Raw genomic sequence first — 27124 nt, forward strand, 5'->3', positions numbered from 1 at the left:
ATTAGGAGAATGAGAGATGAGTCTCTGGGCATGAGGCGCTAAGTGCTATGCGGATTCTAGGTAGATGATCAGTATCTGTTGTCTGAATGAGTTATTTTAACCTGTGCCCCCTTAGATCGATGAAGATGAACCCCTGTTCCTCAGCTTGATCAATGACCTGTTCCCAGGATTGCAGCTGGACAGTAGTACTTATGTGGAACTGCAAGCTGCAGTAACCAACCAGGTTCAGCTGGAAGGCTTGATTAACCATCCGCCCTGGAACCTCAAACTTGTGCAGGTAAAGGAAATCTCATCTTTCATCAGTGTAGTAATAAACGTGTATTAAAGATCGCCATCTGAGTAGAAGAACCGATGATGAGTCTCACCTCATGGAAATGCTCGAGCTAAATTGAAACACCATATACGGAGGTGCTAAAAACACGTATACACATCCTAAGAAAGGAAAAAACTTCACTAAAAATGTAATACTCGAGTCAGTATATACCAGTAACACTCGTTTGCAAACGTGTATTCTATCTCATATCTCTTGCAATTGCAAAGTCAAACATGACTTGAGTATTACAATTTTAATGCACTTTTTTCCTTTCTTAAAATGTGTGTACATGTTTTTGGTGCCTTCTGTACATGTAATTATTGCAAGAAGAGTCCTTCAGGGTGTGTTTTTGTCTTAGAAATAGTAGTATGGGTTTTCCCAGCCTCACAGTAATCAAGGAGTGATCGTTACACCTGGTGGAAAGTTGGGCGGTAACCAGAATCTCACCAACAGTTGGGATGGGACAGTAGGATGTAAAACCCTGCGAGCTGGAGCCAACTAGCTGTGAGCGCCTCTGCTGGATACAGTCTGAGGAGTTTGGGAGGGCTACCTTGTTCCTGCTTTGTGTCTGGGCATGTTGTATCCTTCACATACACTGAAACTTAAGTCCTTTGCCTGTGTCTGTCAACACCTTCCATCCTTGTGTTAGCTGTCCACACGCTTTATCAGCAGACTCAAGAAGCTGTGGCAGAGACACGAGATTAAATCTCTGTGAGCTTGATGCCTTGGGAGTATTTTCCAGGACTATTGGAAAATGAAGGAGCTTAAATTGTGGAGATTGTTAAAAATTGCATTTAAAACATAAACATTCTTGGCTCGGCACTTGTAGCACAGTGGTTATAGTGCCAGCCACATGCACTGTGAGGCTGGCAGGTTCAAGCCTGGCCCAGGCCAGCTAACCAACAATGACAACTACAACAAAAAAAAAAATACCTGGGCACTGTGGCAGGTGTCTGTAGTACCAGCTATTTGGGAGGCTGAGGCAAGAGAATCACTTGAGCCCAAGAGTTAGAGGTTTCTGTGAGTTGTGATGCCACGGCACTCTAACAAGGGTGACATAGTGAGACTCTATCTCAACAAACAAAAAAACAAAAACAAACAAACAAAAAAATTCTTATTTTGACTTACTCTTGTTGCCAAGTTATAAGACATGCAAGTATTTGAGACATATGTCTAAACCTTACAAATAAATAGGCACATGGAGGATAAGTTTAAATAGTTTTCATCTGTGTATTGAAAACCATTCTAAGTATTTTTTAAAAAATTCTGAGAAAATATGTTCTATGTATATGCATACAATATATTGAATACTAAATTCATACTAGTCATCTCAGTGGGTAGGGACTAGAATTTTGAGTTCTTGATGTCAGTAATACTGCTCTTGAAGATAATGATATGGACAGTGCCTCTATTGCTTTTAAACTCTGGGTCACAACAGTAATATATTTCTGTCCAAAATATTAGAAAAATAACTCGGATTCTATCCCTGATGAGCTTTCAGACATTTGAGTTCTCATTTTTGTTAAAATAGAGATCATAAGACTGACAACATTGACTTGTGGCATATGGTACCAAATTATAAATAGGACCTAAGGCCACACCAGGCAAGGGTTAAGTCACTTGCCCCTACACTTAAAGGATAAACTTATGTTCTAACTGCCACAAGGTTTTTCTTTTTTTCTAGCAGCTAAACAACCACTAGCCTTTAGATAAGCAATGTTGAAACAACTGTTTCAGCAACAATGTTGAGATAAGCAATGTTGAAACAATTGTTTCAACAACAATGTTGACTCTGATGCTATCTAACTGGCACCTGCCTCCCTCCCCCCACCATTCCACAGGATGTAACTACAGCATTGATAGGACAAGAGACTGTTAGCAGTAACTTCCTCTTGATTCAGAGACCATCAGCCACGGACTGGTTTGGGCCAGTTTATGGAGGCCACACACTTGAGTGCCCTTGTGTCCTTTCTTCACCTGTTGACCTATAGAGCCTAATTGTAATGCATTTAAATGCTGTCTCCACTCCCATGGGTCACATGTAACACGGCATGTTTGTGAATATTCATAACCTCTCCTGCCTGTTGAATATGTATATTTGGCCAACCTTTCAGCATAAATCCCTGTCCAGCCTCCACTCCCTTGATGTGTCTGTGTTCCCTTCAGGCAGAGCTTCCCACCCTGTCAGGGTGGCCAGCCTGCAGGCTGTGACCCTTTATAAGAAGTGAAGTTCTCCTCTCCAAACTCAGGGGACCTCGGGAATTTTTGTTAACATTTTTTGTTAAGGAAACCACAGACGGGATGTTGTAACAGACCCTGCCAGCGCTGTTAGTATGTCTCCTGAATCCCCTTTGCTGTTTCTGTGTGCCTCCTCCCAGCCCCTGTGTGCTAATGGTGAGGGAAAGGACTCCAGCCACTCTGTTGGCTGGTACAAAGAGTAGACATTGCCAGGGGCTTATTTCACACCCTCCCCCTAACCACTCTCTCCTTAGGTCAGGGCTGGTAGGTGATGGGGTAGGAAAGTCATGCTTGCTTGCTGCTAGGTGCAGCAATCACTGCGGTGTCGCTTACATTCCAGAGTCTCCCACAGGATCAGGTTGAGGTCTACTGGACTCTACCTTCCACAGGACTCTGTCCTCAGTCCCCTTACTTGCCTTCTTCCCATTCTTCTCTAGCTTCCCCATTCCCTTACTGGTTTCTCCTGGGAGAATGCCCTGAATAAATTAGTCACACATGAATCCTCATTCAAGATGCAATTTTGGGAGACCAGAAAGCCCACGCAAAACTGGCCTCTTTGTTGCAAAGCTTCCGACCACTAGGGGGCGATATCATCACACTAGATGCAGGGAGCTATGCGTGTGGACCACATGCTGGTTAGATCAGCAAACCAAATCACAGGGAATAGTAGTTTGAGAAGCACAAACTGAATCCCAAATTTTCACAATGTAATTCAAGTTCCCCATTGTCATTTACTTTGTCATTTATCTCATTTTATTACATGGTGCTAATTTGCTATGTGCACATCTAGTAAAACAAAGAACATTTTCACAACTTTTAAGTAGTGAAATAGTTACTTTAATGAAGAGCTTATTTAAAGCCTTTTAAATTTCAGCTAACTCCCATGAATGTTAGCAGGAGACTCATAAATTAAATTTTTCAACTTATTGTTGAATCGTGTAGTTATATGAGACGTCTTTGGTACGGCATGGCTTGATGACTCTTGGGCCCAGTGGTTCTGGAAAGACAACTGTTATAACAGTTCTGATGAAGTCATTAACAGAATGTGGACGGCCCCATAGAGAAATGCGAATGAATCCAAAAGCTATTACCGCACCTCAGATGTTTGGCAGACTGGACACTGCTACTAATGACTGGACAGATGGGATTTTTTCTACTCTGTGGAGAAAAACATTAAAAGCTAAAAAAGGTACAAACCTTCCTTTGCGATCATTTTTACCTGATAATTTGTTCATAAGACAATATTCATTTAATTTTCTGTTTTAATTATTTGCAGATGAAAAGTGATTTTTCCATTTTAATTATTTGCAGGTGAAAACATTTTCCTCATTTTAGATGGCCCCGTGGATGCCATTTGGATTGAAAACTTAAATTCTGTGTTGGATGACAATAAAACTCTCACGTTAGCTAATGGAGATCGCATTCCCATGGCCCCTAGTTGCAAGCTTTTGTTTGAAGTCCACAATATTGAGAACGCCTCTCCTGCCACAGTGTCCAGGATGGGCATGGTCTACATCAGCAGCTCTGCTCTCAGCTGGAGGCCGATATTGCAGGTGGGGAAGAGAGATGGATGCATAGAAGATGCTCAGTGCCTTTCTGGGTTTCAGTTTCTTAATAAGCAGGGATTCTGTCTTCGCTGCAGGCCTGGTTGAAGAAGCGCACTATTCAGGAAGCTACCACATTCCAAAATTTGTATGATAAAGCCTTTGAAGATGCATATACATTTATGAAGCTAAACCTCAGTCCCAAAATGCAGCTCTTAGAGTGCAACTATATTGTGCAAGTAAGATTTTTTTTGTATATTCAGTACTTCGATTTTGAGATTTTTTTTCCCCCACTCAGTTGTAGTTTATAGGCATCTGAAATAGAAAAGTCATACAGTTCACATCAATCTTTTTATGATATGGCTGCAAAATCTCTGAGAAGTTTGATTCCTATCAAAAATCTTATTGATGGTCTCACCGTCCTCTTTTATTATTATCACTTCTCAAAGAGCTGTTGTTAGGGGGAGAGGAATGAACTGTTTTTCCCACTGTAACATTTAGTAAGCTGTCGGAGAAGGTGTATCCTGTAATGACAGTTGATAAAATTAACAAGTAAAGCTAGTAATTTACCAGGAAAGTATAACAAGAGCTTGTGGCAATCAGGAAAACTGGGGTGGCAGTCTTGGCTTTGTAAATTTAGCGTATATCAGATAGGGAAAACTTTTAAACAAAAATTCTCTGAAAAGTAGTTTATAGTATTCCTTCTCCCACTATTGTCCTTACTCATCTTTGGGGGAAAAAAAAAAAAACAGAACTTAGGAGAATTGTAAGCATTCTCCCAATTCTGGTGTTTAGGTGCCTGCCATAATACCCTGCTCATTTTTCTATTTTTAAGAGAAACAGGAGTCTTGCTCTTGCTCAGGCTGATCTCAAACTCCTGAGCTCAAGTGATGAATCATTTAGTAATTATTTTAAAAAGCTTAAGAGAAAATCTTATTTTGAAATAATTTTGTTTTGGGAGACTGAGAGTGTCTTACTATAGTATACATTTCTTTCTGATGCTGTATGGAGTTGGCACAGTTTTTCTTGAAGAGCCAGACAGTAAATATTTTAAATGGCTTTGTGCAAATTTCTGTCTGAACCACTCAACTTTGCTGTTGTAACACAAAATCAAGCTAGAGACAATGCCTAAATGAATGAGGGTGACTGTGTTCTACTACCAATGAGGTGACTGGCCCTGGGGGACATGGTTTGCTAAATTTTGTAGAATGTTGCAAAGAGAATATTTCATCTGAAAAATTTGGATAATAAAACTTTAGAACCAGAAGCTACTTTAGTAAATATCTAATCTAGGTCTTTTGCTTTTCTGGTTAGGAACCTGAGATTCAGAAAGGTCGGTCGTGTGAGTTGGCCCGATTCCTAGGTCAGCCTCCTTTCTGCTAGATCACACAGTCTGTCTAAAACGGGATGGCCTGGGATCTAATTGCTCGTGTCTATAAGATAGTGATTAAGCAATACCTTAAGATAGATCTGTTTGTTTCTCTTTATCCCTCCTCTTATTTTTATCATTTAAAACTTTTTATTTAAAAAATTTAAATTTAAAAACTTATTTTATTTTAAACAATTTTCAGTCTCTTAATCTTCTGGAAGGTTTAATTCCCTCCAAAGAAGAAGGCGGTATTTCATGTGTCGACCATCTTCATAAATTATTCGTATTTGCCCTAATGTGGAGTTTAGGAGCCCCTCTGGAACTGGAAAACAGAGAAAAACTGGAAAACTTTTTACGAACTCATGAAAGCAAGTTAGACTTACCAGAAATACCTAAAGGCACGAACCAAACCATGTATGAATTTTTTGTTACTGATTATGGTAAGTACATTGAATTATACTTTCAATGGAATGACTTTTTTTTCCAATGGGAAAAAATATAAACTTTGATGAACTTTGTTTATGGGGAAAAAAAGTTTAGTATCATTTTAAAAGGGCATTCTTTTTTTTTTGAGACAGAGTCTCACTATGTCACCTTTGGTAGAGTGCTGTGGCATCACAGCTCACAGCAATCTCAAACTCTTGGGCCCAAGTGACTCTCCTGCCTTAGCTTCCCATTGTAGGTGCCTGCTACAATGCTCAGCTATTTTTTTGTTGCAGTTGTCATTGTTGTTTAGCAGGCCTGGGCTGGGCCTGAACCCACCAGCCTCAGTGTATATGGCCAACACCCTACCCACTGAGCTATGGGCGCCGCCCTGGGCATATATTTTTTTTAAAAGTTGAGTTTTACGTGTTAGCTATCCCAGGAATGGGTATGGGTACTTCTGACTTGTCCTCTTTTTGGAGAGACCTCAGTAAATAAAATCGGGCATAAATAAGTTAACAATACCTCTTATATCATCTGTTTCTAATGCTTGAAGAAGAAGGGTAGCAGCATGGAGAGTGCAGATTCTCCTTGCTGCAAATTGTGGCAATAGGTGTATAATAGATTAGTCTCACAACTTCCCTGTTGGAAATGCCAGAATGAGTAGAAAGAAACCAAGCAGATGAGTTCCTACTTACACTTAGCAGACTAATCAAGGTCCGGTGCTGTTACCTTAGCCCCCAGCCGTCAGTGTGTGACAGGGCTCAGGTCACCTGAAGTTTTGAACTTGGTGCTTTTTTCCAGAGCCGTGGTCCCAATTCTTCTAAATCTCAGAGAACACTAAAGCAGTAAAGGTTTTTTTTTTTTTTTTTTTTGGATGTTGTTTGAATGAGTAAACTCGAAAGGATAAATAGAGCAGAAGAGTAGACAGCAATAACAAAAGTTTGAAAGCAAGAATGCAGAAAGGTGAGTGACAGTTGATTTAGCACACGGGGCAAAGGTAAGTCCTGAACTAGCAGCCGGGAGAGTTGAGAAGCAACTCAGTGTCCATCACACAGAACCTTCGAAGGGCTCAGGAAGTGGGAACTGGGGCAGAGGTGGAGCTGGTTGTGAGTCTGCTTAAGGAAAGACCTCCTGCGGCTAACCAGGGCACTTACCCCACTCTGGCAAAGACTGAAGAGTCATTGTTTAGAGTGTGTAAAAGAGAAAGTTTCCTGGACGTGGGGGACAGCAAGCGTCTGTGCGGGTGGGAGAATCATACTGAAAATGAGGACTAAGTAAAGGTGTTTGAATGAGCCTGTCTGAAGGGACTGGGATAAATGACCATTTTCAGCTGGTCCTCTTTAATCAGAATGACGGACAGTTCTACAGCGTGTAATTAGCTGCTGCTGAAAGCTGGAGAAGATAAAAGGGAACTCTCTCTCAGAATGCATAACAAGTAAATAAATCATTAGATCAAGATATGAATTCTCTTAGAATCTGGAGCCAGGGTCCTCCATGGAGCAGCCTTCTGAGCAACTCAGAGTTGCATCATGTTGGAAGGTTCAGATTTCCTCCCGGCAAGCATGTTGTCCTTCCTGAGAGGCCAGGCCCCATGTTACTGAGAGAGTGCAGATCCATTAGCAGGAGTTTTCCAACCATGATAAAGCCCTGTTTAGGGCACTGAGATGGTACCCAATAATAATGCCAATAAATAACTGCCTCCTTCTGTGCCATCAAAAGTATGCATTGCTACATTTCTAGAAAGAGTGTTTCTCGAAAGAAACTGATGTTTCTGCCATTTTCTTCCAAGTGGTTTATACTGGTTCTGTAAGTTTAGATGATGGTGTTTTCTTGTTTTTTTTGTTTGTTTGTTTGTTTTTCTTTTGAGACAGAGCCTCAAGCTATCCCCCCTGGGTAGAGTGCCGTGGCATTACAGCTCACAGCAACCTCCAACTCCTGGGCTCAAGCGAGTCTCCTGCCTCCGCCTCCCAAGTAGCTGGGACCACAGGTGCCCACCACAACGCCCGGCTATTTTTTGGTTGCAGCCATCATTGTTGTTTTGGCAGGCATGGGCTGGATTTGAACCCACCACCTTAGGTGTATGTGGCTGGTGCCTTAGCCACTTGAGCCACAGACGCCGAACCTGTTTTCTTGTTTTTAATGGAAATGTCAACAAAAGGTTGACAACAGTCTAGACTCACATTCCTTTGTCATGTGGGTCCTAAAATGGTTTGTGGACTAAAATATGGATAGATCGCAGGCATCCGGGCTTACCACTCTAAATAACTACTTCTGGTGAAATGTATTTTTCTGAGCCTCTGTGCCCATGCAGTGGACCAGCACAGTATGTTTCACGGTTGTGTAGGGTTCTGATGTACCTGCACCAGGTGACTTCCACTCAGTCCTTCCATAGCTCATTCTTTATCCATCCTCTTTTGGTATCATTGTTTTGCATGGATGTCAACGTTTTTGGAGAAGACCTCATTATTATATTTAAAATTAAATAAAATGGGTTTAATTTTGTACCTTAGAAAGCTATAAAACTGGGCAAATGTATGAAACAATGTTTTTCAGACGTCAGACAACAGGCAGCACAGGGCCGAAATCACTGAGGGAGGTGACACTAGATGACTGCACCTTACTGTGTGCAGGCAGTTCCTACAGCATCTCAGGGAGGGAAAACCCGCTACCAAAATGAGGAGGCAGAGATGGCTTCTGGGGAGGCCAAGAGGACTAGAATTTGCATGGCAGAGCACCAGACAGGAGGAATCTGCACAGAGAGGATGTGCCAAGGAACAGCAGAAACAGGGAAGTCTGTAATCATAGTAAAGCTGTCAGAGCTGTCTGTCAGGAGACAGATTACTAAATATATGAAATATTTTAACAATGCTATCAATATATTTTACCCAATTCACAGTTATAGAATGTGCCACCCCCAAACAGCAGAATATATGTTTTTTTTAAGAACAAAGAAAATGTTTTCCATGACATTCAGGGCATGAAACAATTTTCAGTAGCATCTCATGTCTATATTAGAAAAGAAGAAATGATTCAAAACAATGACCTCAACTTCTTCTTCATTAATGAGTTAGAAAAAAGAAGAGCAAATTCAACCCAAAGCAATCATAAGAGAGAAATAACAATGATCAAAACAGATATCAATAAGATGTAAAATAGAAAAGCACTAGAAGCCTTGGTGCCCGTAGTACAGTGGTTATGACACTGGCAGATTCGAGCCTGGCCTGGGCCTGCTAAACAACAGTGACAACTGCAACAAGAAAAAAGCTGGGCGTTGTGGTGGGCACTTGTAGTCCCAGCTACTTGGGAGGCTGAGGCCAGAGAATCGCTTGGGCCTGAGAGTTGGAGGTTGCAGTGAGCTGTGATGCCATGGCACTTTAATGAGGGTGACATAGTGATACTCTGTCTCAAAAAAAAAATTAGCAAGTCAAAGACAATAGTGTATAAAAAGGATAACATGAAGTCCAAGTGGGCTTTCACTCTAGGAATGGAAGAACTGATCAATGTAAGTTATGCTAATTAGACTAAAACCCCCAAACCATATAGTCATCTGTAATGAACAGATGAAGAAAAAGTCCGTGACAGAATATAAGACCGTTTTGTAATGAAACTTGGAATAGGAACGTTATCAGTCTGATAAAGAACATTTTCAAAAAACCTATGGTTAACATTGTGCTGAATATAAAAGACTGAATGCTTCCTGCCCAGGATCCAAAGAAGAGAAGAATGTCTTTCTCTCCTGGTTCAACTTCACTTCTGTCTGATATTGTACTACAGGTTGTAGGTGGCACAATGATGGGGGGAGATCAAATACTTCCAAATTAGAAAAGAACAAGTCAGTCCAGCTCTTTTTATTCACAGATGACATGACTAACCTTGGAAGCTTTGGAAAAAAAAGTTATTAGAACTAGTAAATGGGTTTTTCAAGGTCACAGAATAAAAGGACTGTATTTTATAATAAATTGTATTTCTATATGTTCACAACAAGCAATTGGAAATTGAAAGTTTAAACTTAGGGATACATGTGAGATCTGTATACCAAACTTGAAAAACTGTGCTAACAGAAATTAAAGAAGCCCTAAATAAGCCCAAACTGATAAGTCTTGTTTGGGATCAGATGACTCAGGAGCAGTAAGATGTTATTTCTTTCCAAATTCATCTATGGGCTCAGTGCAATAATGGTGAAAAATATCTCAGTGGGCTTTTTTTTTTCTGAGTTTAGAGAGAAATTCTAAAATTTATGTGGAAATCTGAAGGGATTTATAATAACCAAATTATTATTTTTTTAATTTCAGGTTAATTTAAGGATACAAAGAAATAGGTTACAATGTTTGCATTTGTTAGGTAGAGTCCCTCTTATAACTGTGTCCTGCCCCCAAGAGGTGTGCCATACATGCACCCTAACATGGTGCAAATCAATTTTTAAAACACAAAATTGGAGCGTTCATATGACCTGATTGCTAGGCTTATGATAAAGCTATAGTGATCAATAAAATGAGGTATTGGTGTAAGGATAGATATAGATCAGTGGAATAGCTGAGAGTCCAGAAATAGACCCCCACATATATGAACAGTTGATTTTTTTTTTTTTTGCACTTTTTTTGGCCAGCGGCTGGGTTTGAACCTACCACCTCTGGTACATGGGGCTGGCGCCCTACTTCTTGAGTCACAGGCACCGCCCAAAAGTAATTAATTTAAATGGCAATGAGAGGAATAGCTCTGACTAAATTTGCCTAGCCAACAGCAATTGAACAGCATGGTAAGGACAATCCAGAGAGGCCAAAATGTAAACAATTTTTTTTCTTATAACAGATGAAAGGTAGTAATAATATTATAACAGCAATATCAATTAATCAATTAGTAGTTACATTAAGTCAGAAGTCTGGGCATTCTACTACACTTAGGGGGCCAGATTTATCTTCCACTTTCTCATGGCAAATATCCTGTATCTCAGGGGTCCTCAAACTTTTTAAACAGGGGGCCAGTTCACTGTCCTTCAGACTATTGGACAGCCGGACTGCGGGCCCTGGGACTTGTTGGCTGCTAAGCAGGACAGGCAGCTGTGGCAAAAACACCCAGCTGGCTGGATAAATGTTCTAGGCAGGCTGCATGTGGCCCACGGGCCGTAGTTTGAGGACGCCTGCAGTGTATCTAGTAATCACTTATCCCTTTTTGGATCTTTCCTGTCTTTTCAACTGATGTGTTGGCTTTCCTACTGAATAGATACCCAGATACCCTTCACAGCTTTGGTTTTACCACCAGCTGATTCTAATTTCATTTCAGGACAGGCTTCCCTACCTATATGATTTAGCAGCATAAAAACTGACTTTATAAAAAGGCAGAACAAATTTAAATCATCAAGTACCACAAACATTAGATAAGCAGAGACATTTACATGTTTTAGGAAACCATTTTAAGTGTTTATGTGATTCTATTGGTTGTTTATAACACTTGCCTTTTGTATTCTGAGGTAACTTTTAAAGAATGCCATTTTATTAAGATGAAATTTTCCTTGTGTAGGTGATTGGGAGCACTGGAACAAGAAGCTGCAGCCGTATTATTATCCAACTGACAGTATTCCAGAATACTCATCCATCTTGGTTCCAAACGTTGACAATGTCAGAACCAATTTTTTGATCGACACTATTGCAAAACAGCATAAAGTAAGTTCACCCGATAGTTTATTAGGTGATCACAAACTATGCAAGAAACACATCCCTTTTCACGCACTACAGATAGAGAAATTAAATCCCAACACAAGGGCGTGGAGGTAGTGTCCTTTGAGGGAAACATTTGGGTAAATGAACCTCAGGTTCCAGGATACACTCAAACTCAGTGTCCCCCGAACTGCTGACTACCAGCTTGCTGATCAAAGTGTCTGCTTACAGAGTCTGTTTCACATTCCCACGGCCACATGAACATTCAGCCGTATTTTCTTCTATTACTTTTAGAGCATACATTTACCTTGAAATCTTTAATTCCACGGGGACTTACTTTGATGTAGGAGTAATTCTAAAAAATTGTTAAAATTAGTTGTATCAACTTGTAGAACACAAGAATAGCCAGTAGAACCATAAGACATTTGAAACTGAACATGTTGTAGCTCCTTCCAACATGATTATCCTGTGGTTGCAGGCTGTTTTGCTCATAGGAGAGCAGGGAACTGCAAAAACTGTAATGGTTAAGGCTTATTTGAAAAAATATGATCCTGAAGTACAGTTATCCAAAAGTCTGAACTTTTCCTCTGCCACAGAACCAATGATGTTTCAGGTAAACTCCTTCATTTACTAGTAATAAACATTGAAATTTTAAGTGGTGACTGCAACAAAATGTGTATGCGTATAAAATATAAAAATATTTTATATTCAGAAGAAATGGTGCTGCAGTGGGCATTTGGGTGTTTCGCCCTCCTAAGGCTGAGGTGGAAGCCGATTCCAAACAGTATGTTTTGTCCTAATATTGAGACTGAGGCTGAACTTTGGAGTGTGTCTGTTTCAATGTAAATTGCAATTAACATTATTCCAGTAATGTTTATACGAATCAAACAATACATTTTAATCATTTATTTATGTTTACTAAATATATAAGTAAATTATAGTCTACTCTGAGAAAATGCTCATGACTTTTAGAAATTTGGGTCAAAATTAATGTATGAGACAAACCGTGTCCTTTCCTCTAGAGAACAATTGAAAGCTATGTGGATAAGCGAATGGGAAGCACCTATGGGCCACCAGGAGGAAGAAAAATGACTGTGTTTATTGATGATATTAATATGCCTGTGATTAATGAGTGGGGAGACCAGGTATGACTACAATTTCTCATGTAGATGATCATTCGTATTTTTAGTTGTATATAAAAATGTCAAGAACCTCATGTTTTTAAGTGTAGTAGCAATTCTCAGTCTTCTCTGTTATATTACAGCTGACATTCTCCCTTCTTGAAATCCCTGCACAGATTCTGCAACAGCTGCCCCCTTGTCTCTCTGGCTGCTTGATTTTCATGTCCTTTCTGGCTCCTCGCTTCTCCTTTTCCCCAGGGTTTCATCCTTGTTCTAACTTCTTAATGCATGGACTGTCTCTGAGATATACTCACTTGTTTAAAACAAAACAAGCCCTGTGTGGTGGCTCATGCCTATGCTCCTAGCACTCTGGGAGGCCGAGGCGGATGGATAGCCTGAGCTGAGACCATCCTGAGCAAGAGCAAGACCCCATCTCTACTAAAAATAGAAAAACTAGCTGGATGCTATGGCAGTTGCCTCTAATCCCAGCGACTGGGAGGCTGAGACAGGAGAATCTCTTGAGCCCAGGAATTTGAGGTTTCTGTGAGCTGTAACTCCATGGCGCTCTACCCAGGGTGACAGAGTGAGATTCTGTCTCCAACAAAAAGAAAGAAAACCAAACACTCCCCCCCCGCAACCTATTTATTTATTTATGTAACTCTACCGTAAAGCACCGTGATCCTGGATGTGGTCACTTATCAACTTGAGTCACTCTCCATTAGAGGACCTCACTGGTATCTCCACGATTCTGTGTGTTCCTGGTGGGATCCCCAGCCCCGCAACATACACTGTCTCACTGATGCTGCCTACTTTGTGTCTACCAGCACCGTCCCCTCCTACTCCACATCCAGGTTCACCTCAGATACCAGCAGCACCTCAGCTCAGCTCCCGTTCTGAGAGGAATCTCTGCACAGTTCCGTGCAGCCCTTCTCTGCTCTAAGGCGCACAGATCTCAGCGGTTCCCAGAAGGTGGGAGAGTGGAAGTGTGTTTTGATCTGGTTCTCCCTCTCATCCAGAAGCTAGAAAGCTCCTGAATTTCAAACTTATTTACCCCACTGGGCATGTCCAGTTGGATTTCAAATGTATGTCTAGGGCCTGTTGCTCCAAGAGTCTTCCCCATCTCAGGAAGTAACAGCTACATAATCAGTCTGTCAGGAAATCAGGCCACGAGGAGGCATCTGTAATGACCAAGAAGATAAACAGTGGTGGCTGGCCCCAGGCGCTAGCGGGGGAGGTGATGACTAGTCATTGGATTTTGGATATAGTTTGAAGATAGAGACAACCTCACTTCCTGACAGACTGATTGTGAACTACGTGTAAACCATGTAAAACTTTAAGAGACTAAAAAGGCTGTGTCTAAGGAGAGGCTAAATATTTGAAATGGAGAGATAAACACCAGGAAAGAGGGACTAAATGCTAAGAAGACTCATGCTTATAACCCATTCTAAGACTTAGGAATGTTAGAAATAGGCTTGTTGAGAGTTGGCATTGAAGATAAGGGAACTTTTGTATGTTCGTTTTCTTGACATGGTTAATCAGAGAAATTTGGTCGTGAGATGGACCTGGAAAGAAATGAACCTGTGAAATTAAGAGAGGAAAATTTTCAAGGATGGAGTGTTAGCAGCGTTAGAAGCTGTAGAGAAGATAAAATGAGCATGAAAACCCCCAAACCAAACATTCAATAATATAATATTGAAAGCTTAGGACTGAAACTCTCCTTTGTTCTGATCTAAAGTGTTTTGAAGTGTTGAAAGATGTCTGTAGTAAAACTTCTAAGTCTAAGTGCTATTGTTATTTACCAACTATCTCATAACTAACCTATCTACATTTATTTGAAAATTAGCTTTACCAATGTGGTGAAGGGCACATTGAACTTGCACCAGATACTTTAACTTATGATTTAGAGTTCATATGTGGCATCATTTAAGTTGAAAAGTGATCATTGACATTTACCAACTCCTCATTGATAAGAGTTGAACGTTTTCTTCTAATCTCTTCTGTACTATTTTATAGAAGCTATGGAGGAATAGGATGGTGATATATTACAAAGATATTACTGTGTAAAATTTCAGATAACTAACGAGATCGTGCGACAGATGATGGAAATGGAAGGAATGTACAGTTTGGATAAGCCTGGAGACTTCACCACTATTGTTGATGTGCAGCTCATAGCAGCCATGATCCACCCTGGAGGTGGTCGAAATGATATTCCACAACGTTTAAAAAGACAGTTTACTGTGTTTAATTGTACCTTGCCTTCAAATAATTCAATAGACAAAATTTTCGGTATGAATATTCTTAATGTTTGACTTTTTTATTGTACTACATGTAAACCATGCAAAACTTTAAGAGATTAAAAAGGCTGTGTCTAAAGGAGAGGGTAAATATTTGAAATGGAGAGATAAACACCTGGGAAGAGGGACTAAATGCTAAGATGACTCATGCTTATAACCCATTCTAAGACTTAGGAGTATTAGAAATAGGATTGTTGAGAGTTGGCATTGGAGATAAGGGATCTTGGTGTTTTAGTTTTCTTGACATGGTTAGTCAGAGAGATTTGGTCTAATGAATGACAGCACAAAGGTATTATACCAGGTTGATGGCAGCACCTTGATATGTTAATGAAAAGGATATTTCTTTCTTTTTTTTTTTTTTGCAGTTTCTGGCCAGGGCTGGGTTTGAACCCGCCACCTCTGGCATATGGGGGCAGCACCCTACTCCTTTGAGCCACAGGCGCTGCCCCGAAAAGGATGATTCTTGACACCAAATGTAGGCTCACATAAACTGCACCATCAAAACTTAGGAACATACTCAAGAGACAGATCCATGGATACAGCATTTGATGTAGCAAATGTTATAAATCAGAAGGGGAAGGGTAGACTTTCAGTAAATGGTCCTGGAATATTTAGTAATTTTTCTGGGAAAATAATTGAAATTAGACTCCTACCTCACACCAATCACAAAATTTAAAGCAGAAAGATAGGCAAGGGTATGAATAGTTGGAAGAAAACAGGGAAAAATCTGAGTGACTCTGAGTAGGGAAGGACTTCTTAAATTAGACTCAGAAAGCATGGGGAAAAAATGTTAAATTTAACTAGATTAAAATTAAAAACTTCATTTAAAAAAGAACATTAAAAGAGTGAAATGACAGCCCTACAGTGGAAAAAAAATTTCAACATTACGTAATAGTGATAAAAATTGATATTCTGACTACTTAAAGAAATCCTGTGAATCAGTCAGAGAAAAGCAAACAACCCAAAATAAAAAATGGGCAAAAACCAAGGCACTTTAAAAAGAAGAAAGTAAATGGCCAATAGACAAATGTGCAGATAGCAAACATCCTTAGTGTTCAGGAAAATACAAGTTAGTGACAGTAAGGAAATACCATTCTATATCTACTAGATTTGCAAAAGTAAAAATTTTTGACAAAATCGAGCATTGGTGAGAATGTAACCAAGTGGGACTCTCCCCCCTCGCTGGTGGGGGGTGTAAGTTGCCACAGACTCTTTTTTTTTTTTTTTTGAGACAGAGCCTCAAGCTGTCCCCCTGTGTAGAGTGCTGTGGCATCACAGCTCACAGCAACCTCCAACTCCTGGGCTTAAGTGAGTCTCCTGCCTCAGCCTCCCAAGTAGCTGGGACCACAGGTGCCCACCACAACGCCCGGCTATTTTTGGGTTGCAGCCATCATTGTTGTTTGGTGGGCCCAGGTTGGGTTTGAACCCGCCACCTTAGGTGTATGTGGTTGGCGCCTTAGCCACTTGAGCCACAGGCGCCGAGCCACCACAGACTCTTTGGATAATAATTTGGCGTCATCACCGTAAATTGGACATCCCATACAATTTCACGTCTTGGCTTATTCCAAGTTACCATTTTTTTCTTTAATGGTTGATGCTTTCTGAGTCTTACTTAGACATCACACAGATATTCTTCCATATTTTCTCATAAATATCACATAGTTTTGCTTTCTGTATTTTGGTCCTCAATCCATCCATAGTGAATTTTGCACATGCATAGCAGTAGACTTGTACAGGAATGTTCATATACAGTTTCTATGATAGCAAAAACTTGAAATAACCCAAATATTTCTTGCCAGTAAAACTGGATAAATAAATTGTGGCACAGACACACAGGGTATGTAGCAAGGAAAATGAGTGAACACAGCTGCATGCTTCACCATGGAGGAATCCCAGAAATAGAATGTTGAACATGAGAAGCAAATCACAGAAAAAATACGTGATTCCATGAAGTTTTTTTTTTTTTTGCAGTTTTTGGCTGGGGCTGGGTTGGAACCCACCACCTCCAGCATATGGGGCTGGCACCCTACTCCTTGAGCCACAGGCACCACCCTCCATGAACGTTTTTTTTTGAGACAGAGTCTCACTTTGTCACCCTCAGTAGAGTGCTGTAGTGTCACAGCTCACAGCAACCTCAAACTCTTGGGCTGAAGTGATCCTCTTTTCTCAGCCTCCCAAGTAGCTGGGACAGGGACTCTCTCTGTAGCTCAGGCCGGTCTCTAACTTCTGAGCTTAGCTGATCCACCTGCCTTGGTCTCCCAGAGTGCTGGGATTACATGCATGAGCCACTGCACCCGGCCAATTCCATTAGCTTAGATTCCAAAAGTTAAAAGAAAGTTAAAGCTCAAACACCTAAGTGGGAAAGCTATAAAGAAAAGCAAGTTACTGATTGTCATCAGATTGGAGTGGTGGCTACCTCTGGAGGAAGGGTGGGGCTGTGAACTAGGGTAAAGAAACAGGGGCTTCTATTGCACCAAGCAGTGTTGTACTTCTCAGTGTGGTGGTCTGTACATGGGCGTTTGCTTATATGGTAAGCTATTTGACATACTCTTCAATATGATTGGTGTATTTAAACTGATGTGGAAATCCAACAAACTAATCAGAACCTGAGGCTCGGAGAGGTGAAATAACTGCCAGTTGAGTGTGGCACAGGTATGGTGCTCATTCCCACTTTCTGATCCAGATCTTATGCTTTCTATAACACATTTGTCCCACAGACAGGTAGAAGTCTAGTATATAGGATTTCAGGACATAAGGGGGCCTTATGGGAATCCAGCACAACCAGCCATGACTTGGGAGGACAATTTCATGTTTCCCCAAGGCAGTTCTTCAATGTGAACGAACCCCAGTTCCCTTAGTCTGCTTCATCCTCATGAGCTGCTGGCCTCTAAGCAGGGATTCAGAGTCACATTCCTCTGACAGTGCCCTGCTCAGAACTGAACATGTTATTCAACCCATATTCTCACTGCAGTGAACTAGAGTAATCTCTTTATGTAATCTACATCAAAGACATTTTGAATCTTCAAGAGTAGTTTCATGTAACATGTAACGCAGTCCTTCCTGGGGGTGATTATGATGGTTGGGCTGTCAACTGTGCTGGGTGTTCCCTGGGAGTGGTATAGGTCTTGCCCAGGCCAGGGCAGTGACTGATGGGAAGTTGGGAGATATAGGTCCTGATTCCAGCTCTGTCAACAACCAGTCCACGTGACCTTGAACAATCGGCTTCATGTTTGGGCTTGGTCTCCTTCTCCATAAGATGAGGGGGTACTCATCTTGCCGAACTCTTTTCCAGCTCTCATGTGCTTCAGAGTGAAGGCTGATTTATAGGCTTTGGAGCCAGGCCGCCTGGGTTCACATCTCAGATTTGCTGGTGCACAAGCTGTGCGACCTTGAGCAAGTTACTGAGCTCACATTAGAATGGGGATAATAATAATAATAGCATCTATCTCATATTGTCTCAGAGGGTGCTGGGGGGATTAAATGAGTCAATACACGTGAAATGCCTCTCACTGCGTTCTAAGCTTGGCTAGGCCCACTGCTGACTCCCAGGCTTAGCTGATCCCTTGAAAGAAATTCTGAAGAAACCCCCAGCTTAGTTAGTCTTGTAGTGATTTATTCACTGGGATAAACATGTACTTTGAAATCTTTTAGTTAGCTTATACCTTCAATCTTGCTTATCTTTCAGGAGTTATTGGCTGTGGATACTTTGATCCCTGCAGAAAGTTCAAACCTGAAGTATGTGACATGATTTTGAATTTAGTCTCAGTAGGCAGAGTGCTGTGGCAATGGACTAAGGTACAAAATGGTTTGTTGTCAATAATAAAAAAAAAATGTCAACTATTATTCAGCCCTAGTTTTCACCTCGTGGATCATTAAGTTATCATAACATCCTATGTGGTGGTGTTTTTTAGAAGAGATAAATTAGGTGCTCAAATAGATTTATGACACCTTTTCCTTCCAGGGACCAAATACTCTGACTAAATGATGCTTTCCATATGCATGAGATAGTGCAGTAAACCACACACAACATCCAATATCAAGTAGAATTTTGCTGAAATAAGAACACTGCTTTTCCACTTGTTTCTCTGATTTTTAACTCTTTGTATCATCTGTCTCCCTCCACTGAACTATGTCCAACGCTCTTAACACATGGATTTTGAGATTTTCTCTGCTAACTAGGACCGGAAGTCTGATTTGTGTGCCTGTCCCAGGTAGAGCAGAGCTAGTAAATGGGCAGAAGTGTTCTTAAGAAAATAGGCTAGATTCTAACATACAAGTCAGTGCCCTGAATAAAGCTCAGTGTGCCTGGTAGCTCACTGGGTGTCATGAGAAGGCAATTAAACGTAGGTCCGAGGTGAAAACAAGGTTGATGTATTTGTCAGAAAGTGGTGAAGAAGATAAGGATTAGTTATCATAGTTCACTCTACACTAAGGTGACCAGACTTCCCGCTTTTGGCAGGACTGTCCCGATTTTTAACAATTTGTCCCTCATCCCGTGGTGTTTTAAAAAAGTCCGGATTTTTGGAAAGAATACACAACAAGCTAGGGCAGGGCAGGAGAACAGGAAGGGAATATACTCGGCTGCTGAAAAGGTTAATGTAACTCCATTTGGGAATGAACAGGTTAATGTAACTTCATTTGGAAAGGAAAAGGCTAATGTAAACTCCCTACTCCTCTCCTGGGCAAGGTCGCCCAGGTGGAATCGGTATCAGAAGGATACTGGCTCCCTCCCTCGCTTCTAGGCAAGGACAATTAGCTAGGAAGGAGCTAAACTGTCTGGAACAAACAAGTAGCCCCCCCCTTCTCTAGAGGGTCCCTAACCATAAACAGCTCAGCCAATAGTGTCCTACTTTACCTATGTTAAAATCTGGTCACCTTACTCTACATGCATGGTGGCACTTACCTTCTGGGAAATCTGCAGTTTGCCAGATTTGGGGATTCCTGGGTGGACTAGGGCAAGTTTAGATAACAGAGTAAACCAAAGAGGAGGGGTGCTTCTTATGGGACACTCTTCCACACAGTTTCCTCCAGTGACCAGTCCCTTGTGTGGAGCCCTGCTCCTTGCTGACACAGGGTCTTTGCACATACTGTTCTGCCTCTTTCAAAAACCTGAAGAATGAATTTTTCAGGCAAGTTCTGAGCATCTGAGATAATTTTCTATGGTAAGATCCATCTGTTTTCTGGTAGTGCTACTGTTCTATTTAATGGGCTTATATACATAATTTTCTGAAAAGCTTTGGCCTTGCAGGTGTCTCTCCATGGAAGTTTCTTTTATCTGAATGTTTACTGGCTCTATTTCCTCTTTCTTTACCTCTTTAGCCCATTTTGCACAATCTTTCATTTCCATCATTTCCATTGCTCTCATCAAGGTCACCAAAGACCTCGATCTTGCAAAATTACAAATTATTCCTCATACATGATTTTTTTTTTAAGCGACTTTTGACCTAGATGGTCCCTCTGAACACTTTCTTCACTTGGCTTCAGAGTCTCCTCATACTCCTCATAGCCAGGAGATAGGTTTTTCTCCTATCTCATTGGCTCCCTTTTTAAAGTTCCCCTCTCTGGATACTGGAATGCACCTGCTCTTGAGTCTGGGACCTCTTCTCTAACTACATTCTTCCCCTTAGGTGGTCTCATCCAGCTTCTGGGCTTTCAATACCATCTCCATGCTGACAACTTCAAAATCAATACCTTCATCCCAGGCCTCTCCGCCTGGCTCCAGACTAATTTCTAACTGTGTAAACTGTTTTGATGTTTAATATTCATCTCAAAGTTAACATGTCCAAACAGAACTCTTAAATATTCTTAAACATGATCCACCTTTAGACTTTTGCATCTTGATTAATAGCAACACCAATTATCCCTCTTTTCAAGCTAAAAAAAAAAAGGGCCCCATCCTTGGTTTGTCTTTCTCATCACCTATATACAGTCCACAAGCTCGTTTCAGTGACCTCACCATCAAAATAATCCCAAAGCTGAGCACTCCTCATCACCTGCTGTGGCTGCCCTGACCCGTGCGCCCATCGCCGGTCCTCTGGACTGTGCAGTGACTTCCCGACTAGCCTCCTTGCTTTCTTCTTGGCCTCCTGGAGTCTGTTCTTGACAGTCCTAGAATGATATTTTTAAAAAGTAAACCAAAGGTCATTACTCCATCATAAACCCATCAGTGGATTCCAGGTACATTTACAACAAACCCAACCTGAACCCCCCCTCACTCCCTTCCCCTCTGTCACTGTGCCCCATCCGAGCATGCAGCCCTTCTCTTCTCATGGGCCCTTGAACTCACTAGGTCTCCACACTGCTGAGCCATTATACTTTGTTTGGCTCGTTCTTGTCACTCTTATCTTCAGAGGGACTTTCCCAGATCCTTTATGTAACTGCCCACGCCCCATCCCAGTCCTTCTCTGTCTCCTGACCCTACTTTATTTTTTTAACTGTGGCGTTTATCATTATTACTAGTCTGTTTGCCTGTTTATAAACGTCTTTGTTTCCTGTTCATTCTCAGGTTCCCTCACAGTATGGCAGCTCCCTTGTGGTAGCAGGTATAGATTTCCTGTTTACCATGGTATTTTCTTAAGAGCAGTGGAAGGTGCTCAGTCTTTGGAAAATGAATGAATTTTCCTCCCCTTCCCACCCTCACATAAGCAGCCTTCTCTGTATCTTTTTAAGCCTCCCATCTTCACGAAGCACTCGTAATCCATTCATACCTTGTCAGTCATCCCAACTTTATGTGACGTTACATGGCTTTAAAGCAGAAGCAGGTGAGAAAAGAAAGAAGGTGACAAAAAGCAAAGGGAAATATTAGAAGAGAAAGAAAGAAGCAAGTTAACAAATAATGAGAAGAAGGGGGGAAGGAATTATTTTTACAGATTCTCTTAAATGACTGCTTCAGTTACCAATGGCTGCCATCAAAGATACAGCCTTTTACTATAAAGAAAAAAGAAAAGATACTCACATAACCTTATCCCTTTGAGAATTTTTGCACATTTATAATGTAAATATATGTTTTATTATTTTAGTGGATAAAAGCAAACATTTTAGCTGGCAGTGGAACTGAGCAAAGGGGGAAATTGAAAGGTGATGGATAAAATAACACTTCTTTTCATAACATCTCCCCATGGTACCTGCTATTTTAACTTGCACTGTGAATTAGCCTGCAAAAATTATTCTACAGACTCAATAGGGTGCTTTTTCAATATAGAAAGGGCTTATTTTATGAACAGATACTGAAGAAACCATTTACTTTCCTGAATTAGTTGTGTGGGAAGTTGTATGATCAGAAGTATCATTGTTTTCACTTTCAAAAATGATGCTAATCATATCCATTATGATCTTTATACATGGCCAGCAATGCTTTTGACACCTATAGTACCTGACTTTCTCCCTTTACTGGTATCTCTCGGGGTAAGAGTGTGTTATTGTTACAGCTTTGCCTTTCTATTCTCTACAAGTTGGTAGAAATAGTAAATTAGTATAGCCAAGCGCAATCTTTGTGCTCAAATAAACAAAACCTCAGAAAAACCAGCTATTACAGTACTTATAGCTGCGTGTCACAAATGCCTGTCAACTGATTATAGATTCACAGATGTATGGAAGAGTGTTGACTGAGTTTGAATCCCCACAGTGAAATCCAAACACAATGAGGTTCGTAATCAAAGCAGTCTGCAGAAGAGTCATTACTGACTTTGAAAATGAACATCCGTTGTTCTCACCTGCATGACCACCTGCTCTGTTCAGTGTTCTGTTATGACATACTTCCATATATACACTACTAAGGTTAATGGTGGTTAGGAATGATTATTCTTATAATTCACCAAGTTCTTTTTCCCCCCTTATGTAAAATTTCAGATTAATGTGAGGGTACAAACAACTAGGTTACAATGTTTGCGTTGGTGAGGTAGAGTCTCTCCTGTAATTGTGTCCTGCACCCACACATAGTTGTTAAGAACTCAGCCGAAGTGACTTACTCAAAGCCAACTGATAAGGGTAGAATGAGGCCTTGGAATCTGCCTCTAGTGCTTTATTCTTGGATCTATCATATTCAAGGGCTTAGAGTCTTTTACATTCTATGTGTGTGTTTCTTTCTTTTTTTCCTGGCAGGGCTGTGACAAGAACGTGAACTTAATCTTGATTTATTTACTCAGCCTATTTTACTGAAATAGGATTTGTGAGATAGAATAGTTGTAAAAGCAGTTCTATTTTTAGTTTTATCTGAAAACTAATCAAGAGTATTACATTTTTTTTTCTCTGTAGGTGAAGATGCTGCCAACTCCTTCTAAATTTCATTACATCTTTAATCTTCGAGATCTTTCCAGAATCTGGCAAGGAATGTTGACCATAAAAGCTGAGGAGTGTGATTCGCTTCCTGTTCTCCTGTCACTTTTCAAACACGAGTGCAATAGAGTAATTGCAGACAGGTACGTTTACAGCACTGGAGTTTAAGTGTGCTGCCTGAGAGGTTTCTACTGTTAGATTAGTTCTCGCATTGCCTACTCAGATCAGTAGAACAAGAGCATTGTCTTAACTTGCCATGGGGCTTCTGAAGCATTGAGAACACTTCCCACCTGCTGGTTGCCTCTAAAATTGCTCTGCTAATTTACTGGAGTATTACTTCAACAATACATCTTTATAAAGCACATCATCAGAGAGTTGATAGCATTTTGTAATGAATTTTTGTTGCGCACGTTTTCTAAGAATTGTTAGCTCTGTGTAGGTTTTACATGGCGAAATCTTGTTTCACCCCATTAAAGTTTAGCTACCCCGTGAAAGTGAAATTCAGTCATCTTTCTGAGCCTCGGTTTCTCCATCTGTGACCGATGGATGCTCATGCCCATCTTACTATGCTGTAGCGTACCTGGCACGTCTCCCCTGTAGGTGGTCCTCATCCCATGTCGCTCCTTCTTATTCTCTCTTCCCTCTGTGATATTGTAAGTTTGAAAAAAATCTTCCTGTGCTGTGCACTCACAAACCCAGAAAGAGGACACAGGCCCACTGTGGACCAGAGCTCCTGTACTCCTACTGCACGTTGCAGAAACCTCTGACCTCACCCAAGTGGGGGTTCATCTGTGTTTCCTATAAGTAATACCACGGTGTTATAACTCTCTCGGAGGGGGTTATGCCCTTCCTGTCCAAAGGTACAACATACTGTTTCTCCATCTCGAGGTGAGGAGGGTCCAGGGTAGAGGCGGAGAGGAAGGAGGTATTCAGTTAGAAAAGATGCCTTCATCTTCCACATTCTTACTATTACCTCCCCCCCTCAGATTTATAACTCCCGAAGATGAGCAGTGGTTTAATGTGCATCTTATTCATGCAATTGAAGAAAATATTGGCTCTGATGTGGCATCGTGTATTCTCCCTGAACCATACTTTGTGGATTTTCTCCGTGAGATACCGGAACCGACTGGTGATGAACCTGAAGACACTGTGTTTGAAACACCCAAAATCTATGAACTGGTATTTATTTTTATCTCTTAAAAGAGGTTTTCAGATCACTCATCTTACTAGGTATTTCTCTCTTCATCATGTAACTTGTAAGTTATTTACGTGTTGTGATTCTTAGTCATCACGTACCGATTCCTCCAGTGTAATTTAGCATCAGTCTCATTCAAGTCAGGTATTAAGGCAAATATGCCGACTGTCACCACTTTATTTAACATTGCTGTGGAAGTTCTGGGCAAAGCAACAAAATGACAAAAGTATATACTGTTATCAGAAAAAAATCCAAAATATTGTTACTTATAGATGTGACTGCCGAATTACATAATCCAGGAGAATTTAAAACCTGCTTTTACTGATGAGTTCAGGAAGATGACCAAGTGTACATAAACAGAAAACTCAGGAACTATCCTCTGTATCAGGGGTTGCCAGATGACAGTGGGGGCGGGGCAGATCCAGCCTACTGTTTTGTTTTTGTTAGACTGATGAGCTAAGAAGGATTTTTACATTTTAAAATGGTTACCAAAAAAAATCAAAAGAAGAATAATATCATGTGACATGTAAAAGCTATAATTTCAGTGTCCATAAATAAAGTTTTATTGAGCTTAGGCAAACCCATTTGTTTACATATTGTCTGTGGTGGCTTTTGCACTTCAAGGGCAGAGTTGAATAGTGCGAGAGACACTGTATGTCCAGCCAAGCCTATGATATTTATCATCTTACCCTGTATAGAAAAAGTCTTCTAACCCTTACCCATATTCACCAGACAGAAAATGTAACATAAACATATTTAACAGCAACTATAAATTATCTAGGAATTAAAGTGTTAAAAAGTTTACTTGAGTAAACAGTAACACATCATTCTTTCTAAATCAATGTGTAAATTTAATGAAATTTGAAAGAGGATTCCAAAGGGATTTTTTAAAAAATAGGGTGACATAATAAAGTAGTACCACAGTACATGTAGATCAAAGAATTGAATGGGGAGAAGCAATTTGCCAAACAAAGAAAGTGGGTATTTTCTTCTGGAACAACAAAGACTCATGGAATTGACTACACAAATAAGGTTAAACTTCTATATCTTTTTCAAAAACCATAAACAATTTTTTAAAAGCAAATAAAAACTGAAATAAATATTGTCACACTTGTTGGTTACCATGGATGAGAGTAGGTGCTGAGCCTCTTGAAGGGAAATGTCAGAATGATTTTGTATTGGAAACCGACTAGTGCGGTTAAGTTTCAGGCCTCTAACAATGAAAATAGCTAAAAGTAGACCAACGTATGACACACTTCTGGAAATTCTCATTTTTTAGAGTCACTTTTATGTGTCTTTACAATTGCTACTTTAATAAATATTTGGATCTTATATATATATATATTTTTTTTTCTCTCCCCACCCATAGGTACCATCCTTTGACTTTCTGTCTGAGAAACTCCAGTTTTACCAGAGACAGTTCAATGAAATCATTAGGGGAACAAGTTTAGATCTGGTGTTTTTTAAAGACGCAATGACTCATCTTATCAAGGTTCTAACTATTAACTCTTTACTGGAATAAGTCGATTGTGTAAAAGCTCAGTAAATTTCATAGAGAAACTTTTTGAGAAAATAAATGTATACAATCAAGTAGAGTGAATATATAAGTTGGATCCGTTCACTCTCCCGGAATGCAAAGAATATTGACTTCCCTATATGACAGCAAATATTTTTCAAGGGCAAATTGATGGTTTGGGTGTGCAGAGCACACAGAGTCAGAGTTTTACCTTCCTAGAAAGTAAGCTAGAGAGTCCTGTGAAGAAATATGCCCTCCTTAAATTATATTTTGACATTATGGGAATCCTATTCCCCATGGAGGAAAAGATGTTGCTTTAAAATGTGTCAAATTCATGATTGACTTACAGATTCTGAACCAACTGTAGAGGAAAGGGTAAGTCAGGTGTGCTGGACTGGTGAGAAAATAGAAGCTAGTTGGAGGTAGGGCCAAAAAGAAGCATGGTTTGATCTAAGTCTGAAGGGCTGGAGAAAGGTGTTTACTTATATGTAGTTAATTGGGATGGAAAAGGATCTTCCTTAGGAAGCCTGGAGTAGGAGGTTTGATAGAAGTCAGTTGGCTCTGTTGTTAATGCATAGTTGTCTTTTACAAAGTTGGTGAAACTCCAGATGTCCCAGAGCCGTTTTCACCTTCATCCATTCAGCAATAATTATTGAGCACCTACTGGGGCTAGGACTTGGGGACCTGGGGGCCTTGAGACCCTCTCCTAGGTACAAAACCATTACTTATCAGCATATTTTAAAATATAATAGAATTAATACACACCAGTGTGTCATTATTGATCTTCCATCTTTAAAATTTGAATTTAAAAAATAATTATTTTTTGTAGTGAAAATGGATTTAGGGATCCAAGTAGACTTTCTTCCTAATTAGTGACAATAATATAAAAGAAAGCTTTTAAGCAATAGCTTGACCCCCTTCACCTACATGAGATTTGAATAGCAATTTGAGTCTTATCCTCGCCAAGGAAATCAACCATAGATTGACTTGAGGCTGTCTCTCTAAGTCTGTTTCTAGAAATGACCTCCTGTGCCCATAGTAAATAGAATTTTGGTACATATAAAATGTTTTTTGGCAAAGATATGATACAGGTAGTATTAATTGTAGATACAGTGTGTTGGACTGATGAATAATAAGCAAATAATTCTAAACTTTTTTTTTTTTTTTTTTTTGAGACGGA

The 27124-nt window shown here is 40.3% G+C and overlaps 1 protein-coding gene across 1 annotated transcript in view; it reads left to right on the top strand.

Moving 5' to 3' along the window:
• Nucleotides 1–27124, top strand: part of DNAH8 (dynein axonemal heavy chain 8) — a 294583-nt gene that overhangs the window by 150112 nt on the left and 117347 nt on the right. The window contains exons 48-60 of the mRNA XM_003789318.3: nt 116–277; nt 3494–3740; nt 3863–4104; nt 4194–4334; nt 5667–5904; nt 11408–11550; nt 12023–12157; nt 12567–12689; nt 14738–14951; nt 18645–18754; nt 23213–23376; nt 24220–24412; nt 25798–25920. Coding sequence (XP_003789366.3) covers nt 116–277; nt 3494–3740; nt 3863–4104; nt 4194–4334; nt 5667–5904; nt 11408–11550; nt 12023–12157; nt 12567–12689; nt 14738–14951; nt 18645–18754; nt 23213–23376; nt 24220–24412; nt 25798–25920 — 2235 coding nt within the window. The remainder of the gene's footprint in view (nt 1–115; nt 278–3493; nt 3741–3862; nt 4105–4193; nt 4335–5666; nt 5905–11407; nt 11551–12022; nt 12158–12566; nt 12690–14737; nt 14952–18644; nt 18755–23212; nt 23377–24219; nt 24413–25797; nt 25921–27124) is intronic.

This window comes from Otolemur garnettii, unplaced genomic scaffold, assembly GCF_000181295.1.
Source record: "Otolemur garnettii isolate 467f Iridium unplaced genomic scaffold, OtoGar3 scaffold00031, whole genome shotgun sequence".
NCBI classification, from domain to species: Eukaryota; Metazoa; Chordata; class Mammalia; order Primates; family Galagidae; genus Otolemur; species Otolemur garnettii.